Here is a 19,236-nt window from a genome sequence, read left to right as displayed (position 1 = left end):
GGGAGCCATTTCCTTTCCTTACCCGTGTTTTCTGCATTTGGGGTACAGTCATTTGTTTTCCTGTTTCTTTGGGCCCATTAGACTCCTCTTAATAAGCAATCCCCATATCTGCCAGGATTATTTCAGTTTTAAAATGATTTCATTCATGGGCTTTTTTTTTTCTTTTAAATATATCAGCTGGAATCTTTTTTCAGCCATGAATTTAGCAGAGCCCTTCCGGTTTGAACTAAGAGATGCTTTTTTCCACTCAAGAATGGTGAAATACTTTTCTCTCTTCCGTTTTTAGCAGGAGAAACTCCCATTCCTAGAAACCTCACTTGGTATCACAATGTCACGACACTATTCCTGTCATTTTTGCCTTTATAACAATCTTCTTGATTTGTTTAATGGATACCTTGTTTCCTTCCCCGTGCCACACTTTTTTTGGCGGCTTATTTTTACACAAAGCTATTATCATATACAATTTAATGTAATTAAGATGTCAGGAAGGCCTTTGGCATATTTTTTATTCCTGCAAAAATTTTTAAAAAGCTATCTAGGATTTATTTTAAACTGTTTATGCGTAAATGTATATGCAGTCCCACGCTTGTTTTACTCATCCATTCCTCTTTTCCCTTGATCCATTAATTTTCCAAAACACCCCTACAGGAGGAAGCTTAGAAGGAAAAGAAAGGGAAAAAATCCTCATAATAAAAATATTTTATGTCTCTCTGTATCACGTGCATCGAGAACTAGAACATATTCGCCAGATATACACAAAAATCTCTCTTTTTCATCAATATAGCACAGAAAGGCTAAATTGAGCATCTTCTTTGTCCCCAAAAGCCAGCCCCAGAGTCAGAATATGCTATAATTCAGATAAGCCCTCCCCCTATTTCTTTTATAGTTCCCTCTATATTTATTCAACATTCTATGCTTTGCTTTGTCAAAACATGGGTCTCTGTGTATAAAGTGTGAAAGACAAGTGATTTACAAGGGTTGCATAGCAAAAATAGCAGAAACAAACATTGCCATTATAACTTTAAATGCAGATCCATCTTCAAATTATGTGGTGGGGATGCCGATTTTCAGTTCAATTGTTTAAATTTTCTAGAAGTTCTAGAAATAGTCCGTGCTTCTGCAACATTGCAGCCTTCCCTCCAAACCAACTTTGTGTTTATTTTCCAGCACATGAGTGTATAATTTACATTGGCTTTACTCTTGCTGTTTAAACAGGCTTATTTCACTTTCCTCGAGCCAGTGTAATAATTAGCAGACAGGATTTCTGGAAAATGGAAAGGATATAATGCTGATGGCAGGCATAGTGTTGGGTTGTGGGCCAGGTCAGCTGGCTTCTGTTTCAACACCAAGGTCATCCTGGTTACTAGAAGGAACAGGGATCTTGGGGGTCATAGGATGAATCTTTAAATTAATTTCTGCAAGTGCTAGTCAGCACTTTTTAGTGAGGAAAGGCTTAGCATTAAATAATAGGCATTTCTGGTTTGTGAAAGAAAATTTAAAAATAGGCATGTCTGCACATATCAAGGGGAAAAAAGTACCATTTCCAAAATAATGATCTGTCAACGAAATTGCAAAATCATTATGTGAATGAGCTGGATTGCTTTGTGTATCATCTCATAGAAATATGTTTTGCACAGATAATATGTCTAATAAGGACACGTTTTTTAAAATCAGATTTTCCCCCCAGCACATAGCTGCGCTGTAGGTCTATCTCATGCAGTCAAAGAGCACCACCTTGTGGACGATTGGGGGAAATTGCTGCTTTCCCTGTCAAGCTTTTCTAAAAATGTAGTGAAATGATTTAAAGTCATAGTAATGATGATGCTGATGACAAATCAATGACCATAATAACATTTTTTTCCCTTTCCTGTTTTTCAGGCATCAGATGCCAGCTCTGAAAAACTCTTCAATACTGTTATTGTAAACAAAGGTAAGACACCTGAATTCTGAGCAATGGCTGGTTTTGATTTTTGTCTCATTGTCATTGCCTAGGAAGTCAGAGTAAAAAAACAAATGGCCTTTCTTTTTTTCATTCTGGAGCCACTGTTCATATATTGTGTTTCTGCTGGAGACAGAATCTGTATGCTTCTGTGATGTATGAAAGAACAGTTTATTTTAACAGAATACACTGAATCCTTATTTAAATTGATTTGACTAAGAAATCACTATCTCTATGACTTTAATTTAATGTAGGAAGAAGCGGTAATGGAGAATTATAGTTCTCAAAATGCCTTAACTTTATTGTTACTTATCAACTACCCAGAAGTTGGAGAGCTATAAATAGCTGATTTGTTCTGCAGACTCTAATAACCAGTGGGTGTTTAGTATGCACAGTATTATGGTCATAAACCAAGCCTTACTCTGCTGTGGGCTTTCTGGAAAGTTAATAAACGAGCAAGAGGGCAAAATTTAAATATGTGCTATCCCATTAATTTCTTCCAAACTGCGATACGGACTAAGAGAAGCTAATGATACAACAGTACATAAAGGGAAAACTTCTCTTAAATCATTGCTGATAGGTTTCTGGGCAGTTTTCCTTTGTAGCAGTGTTGTTGGAAATAATGAAATGTAAGGGAGTCTCTAATCACCGGCAATACAAAGGTGTATAATTTGAAAGGTATAAATTACATAAACTGTTCGATCTTTTCCTCTTCACCGTAGAACCTGATTGAGGTGCTGGCATGGTAATTGCTAAATAAAGGTGTGCTTTCTGTGGTAATTTCAGTTCTCTTATTACATGGAAGATTCTTGGTGGCTCTTGAGCAGAGTTGGGCCTTCCTTCGTAAAGGGGAGACATTCAAAACCACTTCGGCCTCCTATAGTTCGCCTTGGCTAGCATTTTTGCTAACTGGTTAGTAAGACACATTTCCAAGTGCAGTTATTTTGAGCTCCTGGATTATTTTAGAATTTGAACCGACTACAGTTTTAAATAGTACATTATGGTTAGAGTTCCCTTGAGGTGTATGTGCTTGTGTGATTGCTGTTACTCCCAGAATTATTGTCACATTGAATTTTTATCTTTTTTATTGCATAATGGAGTATTCCAGTTTTATATTTCATCGTATTTTTTGATGGACTGAAAGTTTGTATCAATTTGTTATCCATAATGCTAAAAGCCCAATAAATGAAGATGCGTGCAGTTCATAGCATACAGTGCTCATCTGTAAAAATGCCTAATTGCTTATTGCTCATTTTGATGAGAGAAGAGGATGAGGTAGACCCTGGTGGATCCGGGTGGGAAAAGGGGGGAGATGGAGGAGGAGGAGACGAAGCAGGACACGTCCCCAAAAGGTCTTAGGTGTTTCAGTGACCACCTGTCCCCCCCCCACCCCACCCCACCCCCGGGGACCTCAGGCTGCTCATCTTTCTTCTGCTCGGTGGCTCTAAAAAGCTCTGGAATGTCTTTCCCCTCTCTGGGATCAGCCCTAGAGTGGGAGCTGGCCCTGGGGCCTGCGTTCAGGCCCTCGCTGCCCTCGCCCAGCTGAAAGGCTCTCTTCGGGGAGGTTGAAGAGTGATTGATGAGAGTCCCGCCCCACGGCCCAAACTCCCTCACTTCTGCCCCCCTTCCCTTTGCAATGAAACGTTTCCCACATTCTTATTTTTGTTTACTTACAGAGTGTGATTTGTGGCATCTATTTGGTTGTGAATAGTCATCCCCCTGACAGGGTGCCTTTCTTCTGAGCTCCTTTTCTGGGGGTGATTTAGTTGCCTTGAAAGGATTAAGGTTTCTTTGTGTACACTAAAATCAACATAGGCTTTTTCTAAGCTTTGCTTGGGAAACCATACACAAACTAAGCATTTTAGTTGATGGCAGATTATTCCTTTGCCCCTTATTTCCATCAAAATGGCCTTTCTTTTCTCCTCCAGAGTTTCCCTTAATGCCTTATGCTAATTCCTGTTGGTAACATGAATGACAAGAGAGGCATCAATGCAAATCCAGGTGCGGCAAAGTCGACTGACTGGTCCCCAGCCCCCGCCCTCCCTGGAGAGAAGGAGATTAGGGGGGCAGGGGGGGAGGGAAAAAGCATGGGGACAGTTTTGTTAAGGGGATTAGTATTCAGACTGCTAAATATCAGGAAAACAACTTCAAAAAGCGATTCATTGTATAGTGATAATGTCAATAATTGCTTCGAGACAGGTGCACAGAGTCTCTATATGTGCTTGTGGTTTTTGCTCTGTTTTTACTCCGGGTAGTGGCAGGGTTTACTGGATGGGTGGTTGACAAGGCCTTCAAGGAACTGTCAGCTTTGTGCACATCAAGTTCAAGTTCCCCTGCAAGGCAGCAGGCCTGCCTGTGAGAGTCAGGTCTCCCGTCTCTGTCCGGTATTCTTAGCCAAGAGCAATAAAAAGCATTGTAAGAAAGGGCAAATTTATACTAGGTAACAAACACTACTGGCAAAATCTTCAAGCTTCGGCATATTGAACAGCCTGACAAGAGTGCAGGGAAGCTGACCCGTGTATGCTTCCACCTCCAGATGTTTAAAGCTACATATCACCTCTCCCGGGAGTCCTACCAGAGTCCCACGGTGTTCTGGCCTTAGAGAAGCGTGGGTTTAAGCTGCTGGTAAGATTATGCTGCTGAGCCTGATGGCAGGGCAGATTTGGTCCATAAAATTTCGCCGTGGGAGGGCAGTGCTAATCTCACAAGCTGATTGTGGAGGGGGTGGTGCGCAACTTTGATGTGGGGCTGGGCAGTCTGGGGCCAAAGCTCCAGCTGAAGCCGCGGGGTCCATGACTCAAGTCCTATCAGTCTGTTGTGAGCTTCAGTAAGCCATTTTGCCTCATTAGGTGAGAATTTTCAACCATAGCCAAACCTCCTGGTCTCCGGTGGGGATGAAACAATTAGGAAGCAGGAGGGGCTGAGACAGAGCAGGTACATAGTGCTTCCGTCCCTGGCTTTTATTTTGACTTTTCCTTGTATTGTATAAAGTCTGTCCGGTTTAATAGAGAACTGGTAATGTTCTTGTGTTTAGGTGATCCGAATCATTGCTTTCTTCTGATGCCTTTAATTTCCCATTGTAAAACAAATGAATCAGACAGTTGCTTGAACACGCCACAGGCCCAGTGAGAGCTGACCCTGTCAGAAGAGGTGGGGAGGTGAGCCTCCAAATTGCAGGTTGTAGGGCTGTAGACATTAAAAAAAAGGAAAAAAAAGTTGAACTTCAATCAAGGTCGTGGTTGCCTTATTTAATCTTTATGTGTTTAAATGTTTACAGGATGTTCATGTGAATTTTATGAATCCTTCTGTCTTTGTGACTCAACCATCTGCCAAAGAAAAATTAATTTTTCCAGGGAGACAGACATACGCAGAGAGAGACTAACTTCTTGTCTGTATCTAGTTGGTTGAACTGCTGTAGGAGCAACAGGATTCACACCCCAAAGTCTGGACTGTGGATCCTTCAAAGGAACCCTGAAATCAACCCAGGGTTTCCAGCCAGTATTTATTACCCTTTCCTACCCGCTCTAGGTCCTCCTCCTTGGTGGTTTTGCCACTTTGCCATGAAGGCAGAAATGCAGAAAATGAGGCCTTGGCTATACATGACCATCTGGCCAAGATGACTAATCTCTTTCAAACTCTGAAAGTGCTCCAAGGCAGAGCTACCAGAGGAGGAAAGAAGCAAAGCAGGGAAGGCCTGTCTGGGAGTCAGGGGTTCAGTGGAGCCCTCTGTTTACCGGACACCAGCCCTGCTGTGGGCCCACGTTCCAGGCTAGGGCCAGAAGAGGCTGGCAATCGCAGCCCCTTCTGGCCCTGGAGTTCTCTTTTCTAGGATCTGGCCTGCAGCCAAGGCCAGGTAGAGCAGATGAGAGGTGGCCACGAGATGATTTCACCCCATGACTTGGTCACCCCTTCTCTCCTTCACCTACGTCTCACATTGTAGTGTTGGGCCCTCCAGGGAAAGGCCCCACCTCTCCCCCAAGCTACCTGTTCGAGAGCTGAGCCCAGCCTAATGGATGTCTTTGAAGTTCTAGAGTGGAGCATGATCCAGGTGGGGATAGGCCCCGGATCCCGTGCTCCCTCCTGCTCTGAGCACCCAGAGTCTACCGAAATGTGACTGTAAAGGAGCACCCACCCAGCCTCCTCTATAAGACCCTGACCCCGGGTCAGCCGTGGGGAATTCTGGTGGACATGAGCCCACCACGCTGAGCACCAGCTGGAACACTAGGACCCCCCTGAGCTCTCTCTGACCAGAGCTGTTTTTCCTTTTCCAGGCCCTACCAGACGAGTGGACACACAGCCTGTGCTTTGGGGGTCGATTTTGCACTGAGGGTTTTCCAGGGGACACAGATGAGGTTGGAGCCTTGAAGTTAGTGGGGCCTTTGGGTATTTTTGACAGTGTGGTTTTACCAGCAGCATAGAAAGAAAACCTGTCTAAAAAGATTGGTGGAGATTTGAGAAGATGGGGTGAGAAAAAAGTTACTAGAGATAGATTCTGCTTGGTGGGATGAGGCTCAGTAACTGGGCACCTAATAAATTATTTAATGGTGACCATCTCACCTCATGCATTATGTATAGACATAAAAGGGGAATTCCTTGGTTTGATGACGGAAAAAAGTAAGAAAGAGTTCTATTACCTCCAGGGCCACCATTGGCTCTTAGGAAAAACCCATTCCCTAAAATAATCCTGTGCTTCCTTTTTTGAGTGAAAACAATACAGTTGACCAGGGGATAGCTTTCTTTAAAAAGAACAACTTGATGTAGAGTTTGAAACCCAATTGTAATGAACATATGGAGACCATCTTACAATTCCTTGTGGTGTCTTGGGTTCTGTTGTAAGGAGGACATGATGGAAAGGACATTTCCCCTGTGCAGAAGAGTAAACTGAGCCAATTTCAGCCTCTGTGAATTAGGTGCATTTTTTTGTCTTAAATCCTAGATAAGGGACATAGACTGTGCCTTTTTCTTTCTCTGGACCTTCTTTGTACTGCTTCAGAGCAATTTCTTGGGTCTTTAGGAAATAGAGATGTCTGATGTGTGGAAAATTAAATACTATTGAAGGGTAATTGGTGCTTGATTCAGACAAAGGAGTTATGAGTGGTTGGGGTCCTCCTACCCCACACTGCAGATAGCACGCAATCAGCTCCTTTGTTATGGAAATTGACCTTCCTACAGGAGCCAGACTCTTTAACGTTACAGAATCTGTTGTATAGGATTATTCCTTGAAAATTCTTGCAAACAGATGCCTTCTCCAGTGAGTGTGAAACCAACCAGTGGGGCCTAAAGATACTCCATGTTGTGTGGATAGTGTTTCCCTCTGGATATCCTTCCATTGCCTGTTGACTGGTCTTCCCCTGACCTTGTGTGTAGATGAGGCCGACGGGAAAATCTGGGGTAAATATTGGATCTTGTCCCTGGAGCTTGAGGGAAGGGTGAGAGATGTTCTGAGCACGCAAAATGGTCTTGATGGTGGTTTTGGAGAGCTTTAGAGAACTTTGACAGTGAGGCCACTCTTCCAGATGAAAAGTAGGCCAGATCCCTGGATCCCGCTCACCCCCGTGAGCTGGAGCGGATTATAGGGTAACAGATCCATTCCTTTCAGTCAGATGACCAAACTCCACTCTTTACTTTTGAGCCCACTAAAAATCTCTTCGCGTACTTCATCGAACTGATGGCCGCTGTTCTCTGAAAGAACTTTCTCCATACTTGGCAATATTGGCCCGAAAAGCTTGAATGCTGACCGGCCCCTCCCTTCGGTCCATTCATAGTTAGTGTTTTGTTTAGCCAACGCTATGGTATTTGGTTGTCTGAGGAAGTCAGACACACTCCTAGTAAATTGTTGGGATAAAAAACATCAAGTCAGCTCTGGAGAATCTTCAAGGAGAGCAGTTCTATGACAAAGGGCCTCCTCTCTAGTAACACTTTCACGGAGAGGGGTCATCTCCGGGCCTGGAGAGTTTCCTGCACGCAGGAAGCCTGTGGCCATTCCCGTGGCCTCTGGATTCTTTCTAGTTTCTGACAACTGCAGAAAAATGTTGTTTTCTCTGAAAATGTATGTTTATTTAACTAGGTTTCTTTTTGCCTCACAATCTGGATTCTATTCAGTCAGTTACCACTCCAATTAACTAACAATTATTTAACATTAACAGTAATTACAGACGCCAGTTAAGCGTCTACAGATGTCAACTGTTAGCTTTGTACCTAATCACTCAATGAAATGGAGAAAGTTCAACAAACATCAATTAGCCAAGCAATTAGTATGAGTTAGGAAAGAGCATGTTATCATGTGTGAGCTGATTCAATTTATTTTATTTTGGCAGTAAAACACACACAGGCAAGCGGCAGTACGTTCCTCAGATAAGATAAAACGCTATTGTTTTGCGGCTTCCACAAGAATTCTTTCCTTTCCTGTGCATAAGTCAAATACACTCTTGCCTGGAATTTATTTAACAAACAAAATTTGTCTCAATTACTCGGAAAGCCCAGCAGTGCTCGGGCCCAGGAAGCAACTTTGGTGAATTATGAATCGGGCGAATATACCGTATAAGGATATGTCAGAAATTTCAGTGGAGAGATGATTGATTCCCACTCAAGTAATCTTCCTCTGTGCATTTCGGATTCTCGCAGGTTTATTCCTAAACTGTTAATTTCATGGTACCTGAACTTCGGCTCAGCTGTTTTTGATTTAGCCTGGGGCAGGCATCAAAGTGTTTCACCTTCTTGCCCAGCCTGTGCTTTAGGAAAGTGGAAAGGGCTCTAAGTTGCAGACCCACTCTGTGAATCCACCAAACACATTCTGGTCTTGATTCAGAGGTTTCTGCGCCGTTCCCCACACCCCCACTCCGTAGACTTGACTTCCATCAGCTGGCTGAGCTTACCTGGACTCACCGGAACCGTGCATTCCAAGGCCTGATTATGTAAGGTGGCCCGGAAATTGGTGTTTGGAGATTGATTTTTACCTCCGAGGGGAGCGCCGGCCTTATAGGGCCACACCCCTGGTTCCCCTCCTAGAAATGATTTGCTGACTCTTGAAGCCCACGGATAGGCCTGGAAGGAGCCAGTCTTTCGTGGGGTGCCCTGTCAGGTCACTGTGGGCACTGTGAGCAGATTTTTTCCATTCGAGCAAACCTCGCAGCATTAACTGAATCCCAGAACTGAAAAATAACTATTCTGCCTGGTGTAGCGTAGGGTGGGCAGACCCCGTGTCTCGTGTGCTCTTTTGTTGGGACCCCTGGTTACCAGCGTACAGCAGTACAACAAATAGGGGCTGTCCTGGCTGGTTCCTGAGGGATGTCTCTCCCCATCAGTTCATAAGGTCTCTTGTCCATCTGCTTCTGCGCATCACGCTGCAGGGGCTTACAAGGTTCAGTGTGAGCTGCGGGACCAGCTTTGGTCCTCCTTGTCTTTAGTCCGGGACCCGGGCAAAAACGGCAGCCCCCGTCATGCCAATGGCTCGTTCTCTAGGTCGAGGGAGAAGAGTAGAGACAGAACCCTAGAATGCCTCTCCGAGTTTCAGCTTGGGAGTCGGTGTGTGGCGTTTCTGGCCTCCTCATTGGCCAGCACAGGTCCCTAGCGCTTCCGATATCTTGTGTCCCCAGGGCATGGGTAGGAACCTACGGTCGATGGGGGAGGCCACCTTCCCGGTGGCCCAGGGTGTCCACCAGCATGCCAGCACCCAGGTACACCTCGTCATATGGTGCAGGTCTCCACTTGGGGCATCTCTGATGTCCTCCCCTGGAATAAGACCATATTCCTCCACGTTTTGACTCCCCCTGCCCACTTCTGTGTCTGTCCGTGGACTGATCTGTACTTTCAGCCAGATTTATTAGAGGTGACTTAGGGTTTTCAAGCCGGGGCACTTCCCTAGCAACTGGTGACAGAAGCACGAGGCCCAAATCTGCGCGGGGGCGGGGGCCTGTTAATAAGGAGGAGTTGTTCTGTGGGCGCTCAAATCTTCTCTGACCCTCGTAAACCTTGTCTTATAAAGGAGGAGGTTGAGAGCACATCATTGCTTTCTCTAAGAGTCCTTTTGAAGAGGGAAATGTCTCAAGTGTGCCTGTTAATAGACTGATGTGGGAGGCGGTTATATTTGGATGTCTTTAAAAGCCACTTGGAAAACATTTTCCCCCTCTTATCTATCACCTTTCACATCTCCCAGCAGAGTAACACTAAAACCTAATTTTAGCTAAGATTACATCATGTTCTCATTATCTGTTTATGGCCAGGAAAGCCTTTTCCATAGTAAAGCTCCTCTCGCCGAAAGCCCAACCACGTCATTCCCCTTGGTTCATATCAACTTGTGATTTTCCAAGTGTCCGTGGTCCCCTGCTAGACACTTTGTGGGCTCATCTCCCAAGCCTTCTTGATTCATGAACTCTCTCCATAAACTCCGTTTGACAAGGAGTCCTCTCTTGGAATTGGACTTGTCAGCCATTAAGCGAAAGGCGTCAAGGTGTCTTCCTTCAGCGGGCGGAAAGTGGAGGCCATATTGAAACTAGTCCTTTCATCCAATGGCAGTTACGGGGTCCTCGCTCTACAAGATCAGGAGATCCGGCAGTGACCCGGTCACGTGAGGCCCACGACTCCGTCAGCAAGAGCTTAGACATATCTTACAACTCAAAAAGAGACTTTTTGGATGGCGCAATTGGAAAGAAGCCACCAAACTAATTAAGAAAAAATAATAATAATAATCTTAAGACTTTCTTAGGAGGAAAAGGCGATCTAAGATGAGCCCTCAAGGGTCAGCAGACCAGAAACAGACCAGCCCTCCGTAGACTAGAGAAGGTATCACCCTTTCAGCGAGGGCACAGATTGGCCGACTTGTATTAGACTAAAACCTACCCCTTTGAGTATTCCCTTTTAAAAACCGAGCCTAGTATTACATTAGTTAAGGGATCACAAAGATTTGGGGGAGCATTGTAAAGTTCTGGATATTGCCTATCAGTAGGGCCTTCCCCCCGTCCCGTTTTCTCATTTAGATTCCGTTGCTGAAATCTCTGCCCCATCAACATATTGCAGAGGGGGCCCTAGAGTCAGCACTGCTTTTAGTCAAGGAAGAACCAGCCTCAAAATCGGAGTCCAGCTACTTGTCACCGTCTGACTTGGTTTTCTCATTGGTAACATGAGAAAGTTGGATGGACTCCAAGATCCCTTCTAGGTCTAAAGGCCAAAGTTTGCTTTGGAGTGTTCTAGGTCTTTTTGGAGCCTAAAGCTTGTGCAAAGGGCATACCTTTCCCCAGATAGCTGTGAATGAGATTGTGGACACTCGAATTAGAAAGGAGCGGTGCCTGGTGGCCCATACTGTGACTCAAGTCCCCCAACTTGTGAGCAAACAGGGCAGAATATACCTCTCTCCTGTCCAGGAGATTCTATCTCTGAGAAGGGTCTTAGAGGTAAGAGGAGGTTGAAGCTGGGGGGCGGGGGGGGGGGGTGCGATATGGAAGAGGGGAAAGGAATGAGGGTGAGCTTGCTACAGTTTGAATACCGGCTGGTAGATACTCCCTTCCAGAAGAATGCCGTTGAGAGTCCTCTGCTGGTCTGCATCTCTAGTGGCGTAACAAGAGGTGTTTCGTCTGCTGTAGTAAATGTTTATATGAAGAACTTCGGTGCCGGGTTCCTTTGTACTTGACTTCTCAAGGGGAATGGCTGACCATTTCCAGGGATTGCTGTGGGTGCATGAGAGGAGAGGCAGGGGTTAGCTACCAGAGCAAGGCCCTGCCTTAGGGCACACAGGGGTAAGCTGCCAGGCGGCTTATCTTTCTAGGAGTGACTCATTTTACCAACGTGAAGTGAAAAGGGGCCCGGATGGACCATTCTGGATAATGGAGTGGATGTCACCAGCTCACCATTTGTCTTCAACTGCCAGCAGACCTTGGTCCACCAGAGCTCTGCTTCCTCAGAAGTTCATCTAGGCCTTCTGGACTGAAGCAGTCTCATTTCCTGCTTCTCTTGTGCTAGAAGGTGATGATCCTATCGACTTCATTCGTTCAGCGAGCCCACTTGCTGTTTGCTGGATTTTCGCTTGATTCACACTAGACTTGTAAACGGGTGTGAGAAGGAGCCGGGTTCACTTTACTGTCACCAGATCCGTCGTGTGTCACTTAGGAGAATTTTCTGGGCCATCTCCCTCCCATTCAGAGACTGAGAACTCTGGAAAGGGAGAATGTCACCAGTGACCGCTGAGGGTCTTAGAGTCCAATTTCTTGGATTAGAAGCAGGGACACGGCTCCTGTGGGCTCTGGTCCAGTGTTCGATACTAAACTAAATTTTGTGGTTTCGGTTTTTGCTGCTGTCCGTATGGCCATATCACCCTGGGTGGTGGCCTCTTCCCAAGACCTTAGACATCAAATCAATTTGTCCTCTACTCCCACGGGAAGGAGACGCTCCTGACTTAAATAGGCGGCTTGGGGACAGCTGGTCGGAGACTGGCTGCCCATTGCCACTGTGGCCTCGCCGGCCATGGGTAGCTGATCGTTGCCCACATCCCTGTCCCCCTCTGTGCGGCCGGGGGGCCTCGCCCCCAGATCGCACTGTGGCTTGGGCTGGCGCCCGAGTTCAGCAGACTTCCTTCTCAGCGCCCCCCACCCCACCCCACACTCCCCCACCCCCCCCGCCCCCGGCTGGAGGGAAGACAGCCCTGACACCTCCTCCTTCTGTATTAGCTCCAGGACAAACTCGAAAACTGCCTGCTCTAAGGGTTTTTTCGGCATTTTGAAAGTTGAGGCCGACTTTCGGAGCCTTCTCAGCATCCTGCCATGTATCTTATCTTATTCAAATATCCTAATTGCCACTCGGGCTTCTCAGCTGCACATCATCCCAGCACCGAACTGACAAAACAGACCTTCACCTGAGGGCCTCATTATGCTTTCTGCCTGTGCATCAGGCCAAAAATACCTCCACAATACCTGCTCGACATCCTGGGCTTCCAAGTGACAAACAAATAATTGGGTGAAGCAAACGCTGGGTGCCGAGCAACTGCCATCAGCGCGGACGCACCGGGGAGTCGGCCGCGATGACTCTCACGTGCTGCCTGGTTCATGTCAGAGCAGATCTTTGAACAGTGGCTTGTGCTGACACCAGAGAATGACAGCTTTGGAAATGGCATGCTAGTTACTGCTGCCAGTGAAGCCTCTCATGTAGACCGTGACAAGCAGCTGTCATTTCCATGCAGGTGAACAACTGACATCCTGCGGCGGGGGGAGAGGGGGTGCAGGCAAGCAGCTATGTTTGGAGGGCAGGTAAGGCTGGACCGTGGGGAGAAGCTTCTCGCGCACTGGCGACCATGAGCATTTGTGGCGAAAGCGGGCACGCACGCACACGCATACTCAGGTCTTCCCTGTGGCTCCTTTGGAACTCATCTAAGAAAGGGTGGCAGAAACAGGGTCAGCTCTTTGAGGACAGCTCCAAGGTCATGCTGCCAGTGTAGTGCCCAGCCCAGCGTGGTTCCAGATTTCACTTAAAGAACGTTTGCAGTCCCACCCTACGCTCTCCTCATCCTCTTGATGTGTCATGGATTGGGCCTTCGGACCCAGGACTGAGTTTACAGAATATGGAAAGGCAGAGTCTCTGCTGATAGGGAACTCACTAAAAAGGAGTGGATCAGATGGAATTCAGGTACAGCGCAGGGTCTAGACCAGCTGTTCTCCAGGGGTGGTCCCTGGACCAGCACTCCAGCATCCCCTTGGGCAATAGTTAGAGGTGCAAAGTCTCCTATAAAATTGGAAACTCCCAAGGGGCGTGGCTCAGTGAGGTTTTTTGTAAATGTTCTGATGATCCACAGAATTGCTCGGGGAAATCCATACTCTCTTTGAACAGGGACCAGGTGTCTTCATTGCTGGGCAGCCTTTTTATTTGTTTATCTTTAATTATCAGAGGCACCAGATCTGTTGAAAGGAACACTGTGGACCTACCATTGGACTCGGTTGTGCTCTTGTCATGGATTTGCAACCTTAGCCTGTCACCTGGGGAACAGGCCCCCTTGTGTGCAGGTTGGCTGGCACATGCTAGGCTTGCAGTTAGGGCTGTATTATCAAGGGAAACTCTCTTGATATAATGGGGTTTGGAACCATGACCTTGGGCCAGTGTTCTGCTCTAACCAGCCAAGCTAACTTGCTCAACCACTTCTCAAACACAAACGGCTCTATCCAGTTCCTGGTTGGCAGATGCTGCCTCCCAGATGCCCGCCTGCCACCTGTATGAAGGGTTATCACAACACAAAACACGCACAAACTTGGTAGATGTGCCGGGATTACCAGTAACTATTTGGTAAACAAAGTACCATGTAAGCTCTTCATTAAACTACAACAGCCAGGATCGTGGAATTAGTGGACAGCAGTGTTTTGAAATCTGTTTTCCTTTCTGTGTGAAATATTGTAAAGTTTTAAGGCTATAAAATTATATCTGCTCCATTGGATCGCCCCCCCAAGATGTGATACCCTAAGAGGTTTTCAGCAAGTCACCTAACTATGAAAGCTTTTTCAGATGTCCTTCAAGAATAGACATCTTCCAGGACTAGATATGTTCAAGTAGTGGTTCTCAAACCTTAGCCTGTCTCATAATTGTCTGGAGGGCTTGTGAAGGCATGGACAGCTGGGTCTCCCCGCACCAGAGTTCCTTAAGCATAAAGAACATCAGAGTGAACCCCCTCCCACCCTGTATGCCCGTTATATACAGTGGCATATTTATCAGGATTCTGCCACAATGGTTTTTAGGTGATAAGGACAGATAAGGCAGCATCTGTCCTCTTTCCCTTATTGGCAAAGTATTTTACAGCACATGTCAGGTATCGTGTCATTTAACCCCTACACACGTTAGCACACATCTGTGTAAAACAATTTTTTTCTTGCCTCACCGTATTCTATCATCAGACTAACAAAGTACAGTAATTCCGCAAAGGAAAACACCCATTCTCAATGCCATCTCCCAGGTTGTCCCATGGGTATCATTTTACATGATCCGTTCCCAGCAGGGTACGAACCAGAGTCACGTATGACTTGTCTCGGTCTAGAGCCATCCACCTCTCCCCAGCCTCCCGTTTTTTTCAAGTCAGTGACTTGTTGCAAGAACCAGGTCAACTGTTTGTACACTGTTCCCCATTCTGGAAGCCCTCGTGGCATCATTTAGTTTATGGCTCTGTCCCTCATATTTCCTGTAAATGGAAGTGGGCTCTAGAGCTTTGACTAGATTCGGGTCAGGCTTGTTGGCAAGAAAACTCCATAGGCAATGTGGTGAGTCTTTCATTGCCTCGCATCCGGGTAACCACAGTGTGTGGATGGACAAGTTTTAGTGATGCCAAGATTGTTCAGTCTGTTCGGGTTGTGGCAGCCTGATCCCTGCCTGGCCAAGTTCCACATCATCCTCTTTCATATAATGGCTTTATCCATTGATGGTCCTTGCCCGATCCACTGTTTCATTAGAGATGGCAAAAGGTGACCTTTCTTCTGACCCTCCTCATATATTGGCTGAAATTCCTCTGAATAGCAGAGCTTTACCTCATCAGCTAGAGCTCTTGGGTGACCCTCAGATATATAATCAAAGGAAGAGCAAGATAAATGCTTAATGCAGCCCTTTTAGCTGCAAGTTATGAGAGCAAGAAGGCGGTGTCCTAACAGGTGTTCTATTAATATGCCCATACCCTTCTATGTTTGCATTTTTCTTACAAGAGACTTAACCCATGTTTTGAATTCACTGAGCATTTCCTTACTGTGGTTTGTGGTTGTCGATGGAAGAGACAAAATGTCTGAAAATCAGAACCTGGAAGAGAGCAACATCCAGTGAGTTTATACACGCAGGTGTGTGACTCGAAAGTCATCCCTGCCCTTTGAAGCTCGGCTCAAATGCCACATCCTACAGGAAGCCTTTCCACTTTCCCGAGATTCGGACACTCGGTACATCCTGTTTCTTCCTAGGGTTGCAGGTGCAGTCTCCCCATTTTGGATCCCCCCACCACTCTCCCCACGCTGACCAGCAGGGTAACATCCTAAAACTTACTTAAACTTTCGAAATGACATTATAACAGCGAGCCTAAGTGCCTTGATTAAAGGAGGTAAGGAAAAGGTAACATCTTCCTGGATCTCATCAGCTCATTTGGCATTATCGGATAATCGGATGACCCCAACTGGGTATCTTCCAGGAAAAGAATAGGAGGCCGCCCGCATAAATGGGGTACCTACAGTGTGCCAGGGATTTTCATATGCCACCGTGTTTAATTTATCCAGTAGCCTAGCCAAGTAGGTATTTTCTTTGCGGGGAAAATCATCCCGTGACTGGTGACAGCCAATTCTCGGGTCCCGGCCTCCTGGCCTCCCAGCCACGCATTCTCTCTCCTGGGCCGGCCCAGCCTAAAAGGGGAGGAGGGGGTGGGGGAGAGTCTTTGGTTTAGTAAACTAAAAAATGCCTCCTGTCAACAACACAGCTTCCCGTTGAGCCTGAGCTCTCGGTGGTCGATATGGGACAAGACACTGATTACGCAGTGCGGGAGAGGCTGAAGGCCGCAGAGCAGGGAACGGCCTGGCTTCCGTTGGGGGCCACACACATCGAGCCGCTTACTTTTCTGGAAATTGGAGTGTCATATTCAAACTTAAATCTCCCGCTGCAAACCCCGATTTTATATGTTTATAGAATCAGAAAGGTAGGTTGCTGATGAATAGAAATTAAACTGGAAAACCGGTAAAGGAATTTCAAGCGATGGGACAGCAGTTACGCCTGGAAATCTTCGCGAATCTGTTGAAACTGTTCGTTCTTTGCCAATTCAGAGCTCGTCGGTTTGTTTTCTAAAGCGCCCTTGGGCAGGGTGCAGGGCTGTCCGTGGCAGGAAGAGGAAATAGGCCTCTGACTAGGAGGGCCCTCATCCCTGCTTGGGCCGTTGGCGCTTCTTCCTCATGAAGCCCGCTAGCCCACTCTGAGTTCTCTGCTGGCAGCCGAGCAAGAAATCCCTGCTGTTCCTCCCTGTTCTGCGAAACCTGTTTCTTGAAGGGCCTCAAACCCTCACCCGGCCGCTCACATCCGCTGCGATCCCCGCCTCTGAGCGCCCGTCGGCCTCCTGGGGCAGAGCGTCACTTTGAACCACATTTTGCCTTTGAAAAACGCTACCTGGAGGTATTTGGACCCTCGATACACTTATTTTTTTAAAGTATCCTTTAGCACCACTCGCTCGCCACAGTACTCTGCCCCATCCAGTTGCCAAGTGCCAACGCACTGATGGCTAGTCATCTTATTTCCCCCTTTCCTGCTCCTGGGCTGCTAAGTGTTCTGGAAGAAAACTGCCAAGCTGGTGACTGTACTGTGCACTCTGCAACCTCAGCTGGACCCTGAGAGCATCCAGACCGGTCCCCTGCACACCACTCCCTGCCCTCAGTGGTCGACCCTGCCCTTCTTGCTTCTTCCTCATGCCTTCCTCCCCTCCACTGCCCTTTCTGGGGAGACGGAGGGGCATCGGCAGGGGAACAGCCCCTGCTTCCTCTTCCAGACTCAGAAGGCCTCTTTTTCTTGCCTCAGAGGAAGCTGGGTCTCTTGCCTCCTTCCCTGGCTGGCCTCTGGCCTCTGGCTGGCTGGCTGGCTCCTCCCATCCACCTCCTGGTCTTGGCTCCCCAGTCAAGCCTTTCCCTTTCTACTGGCTCTTCATTTCCTTCAGTCTCTTCAGAGGATCCTTGGCTTAAGGAACAAACAGCAAGGGCGCCTGGGTGGCTCATTCGGTTGGGCATCTGCCTTCAGCTCAGGTCATGATCCCAGGGACCTGGGATCGAGTCCCACGTTGGACTCCCTACTCTGTGGGGAGCCTGCTTCTCCCTCTGCCTGCCCCCTCCTCTCCCCCCCGTGAATAAATACATAAAATCTTAAAAAAAAAAAAAAAAAGGGCAACAATGACAACAAAAATACAAACAGATCTCGCCCTGCTTCTTCTTCGGGGACTTAAATAAGCCTCTTTGGGGCACCTGGGTGGCGCCAGTCGGTTAAGCATCCGACTCTTGGTTTCTGCCTAGGTCATGAACTCAGGGTTGTGGGCCCAAAGTGTAGAGTCTGCTTGAGATTCTCTCTCCCTCTCCCTCTGCCACTCCTGCTCTCTCTCACGCTCTCTCTTTCTCAAATAAATGGATAAATCTTTAAAACAAAAAATAAGCCTTTTTGATGTCTTTCCCTCATTCCCTTCCCCCCTTCCTGCAAAATACCTTGCGTTTGCATCTATTTTGAGTGATCCCTAAGGTGACCAGATAACTTACTGTCCAGACCGGGACACTCTTGCAAATGAAACAGACCGCTGTTAATAATTACTTTCAGACAACAGGCCTAACCCGGGACTGCCCGAGCAAACTGAGTGTACGATCCTCCTAGCGAGAATTCGTGTCCTTTCAGTTACTGAAGTGCCTTAATCCATGAGTCATGGGAGCGAATATTTATTGAGTCTTCACTGTGAGCCAGGCTTTGTTCTGATCACTTTACAGGGATTAACTCATGGCACCCTTTTGAGGTAGATAGCATTAACACCATTTTGACTAGGGAAACGGGCGAGCAAGCTGCCCCAAGGTTCTCCACCTCCTTCGACACCCTCTCCTCACTCCTGGCTGTACCAGCCCCCAGAGGTCAGGCAGTGCTGGATCCTCTGAGGTGTGAGCAGAGTTTCCCAAATGTCGAATTATAAGGAAGGTACAATGTAAACAAGAGTATCACCTTCTAAGGAAAGTATTTGTTTAGGGTTGCATAGCTCTAAGGGGCTCCTTAAGAGTAATGAATACTTAATCCTCTTCTCAAATAGCCAGTGGGGCCTTGTGAGAGCACACGGGGATTACCCTCTACTGTGTTATTCTCCAAAATACAAATTCCATAAATAAACCAGTGGAAAAGCCAGTTACGCCCCCCAAGGTGGAATGCTGGGGTTTTTTTCCTGCTTGTTTTTCTCACCTCGCTGGTTTCTGATTCCTGGAGGTAAGTTAGGCTGGTGTCACCTAAGAGCTAGAGTCAGCTTGGTGACCAGATCTGAAGCCATGAAGTTCCTGATCTCACCTAGGAAATGGCGCTCAATCTTACGCCACACGTAAGGCATCTCTGAGCTCAGGCCTCGCGGGTGCCTCCAGCCCGGTGTGCCGGCTCTCCCCTTCTCCTTTCTGTCCCTCTCTGGCTGCACAGCAGTCGGAAAGCCTTTCCTGCCAAAATCTGAATCGTTACCCCATGGAGTTTCTTATAGGCAGATCCAAAGTTCAACATGAAGCCCCCCTCTCCCCCCCCCTTTTTTTTTTAACTTTTAAATGCCGTCAGGCTGACAGGGGGATTTATTGAAACCTCAGCTTACTTTGTTTGCTGTCAGA

At 46.9% G+C, this 19,236-nt stretch overlaps 1 protein-coding gene across 5 annotated transcripts in view; it reads left to right on the top strand.

The window, feature by feature from the left end:
• Positions 1 to 19,236, top strand: part of AUTS2 (activator of transcription and developmental regulator AUTS2) — a 1,115,275-nt gene that overhangs the window by 1,030,977 nt on the left and 65,062 nt on the right. For all 5 annotated transcript variants that reach the window (XM_027609950.2, XM_027609948.2, XM_027609949.2 and 2 more), the window contains one exon: positions 1,879 to 1,930. In XM_027609950.2, the coding sequence (XP_027465751.1) occupies positions 1,879 to 1,930 (52 nt within the window). The remainder of the gene's footprint in view (positions 1 to 1,878; positions 1,931 to 19,236) is intronic.

This window comes from Zalophus californianus, chromosome 10 (genome assembly GCF_009762305.2).
Source record: "Zalophus californianus isolate mZalCal1 chromosome 10, mZalCal1.pri.v2, whole genome shotgun sequence".
In the NCBI taxonomy this organism is placed as follows: Eukaryota; Metazoa; Chordata; class Mammalia; order Carnivora; family Otariidae; genus Zalophus; species Zalophus californianus.
The sequence above is the reverse complement of the archived record's forward strand: the minus strand, read 5'-3'. Positions and strand labels throughout refer to the sequence as shown.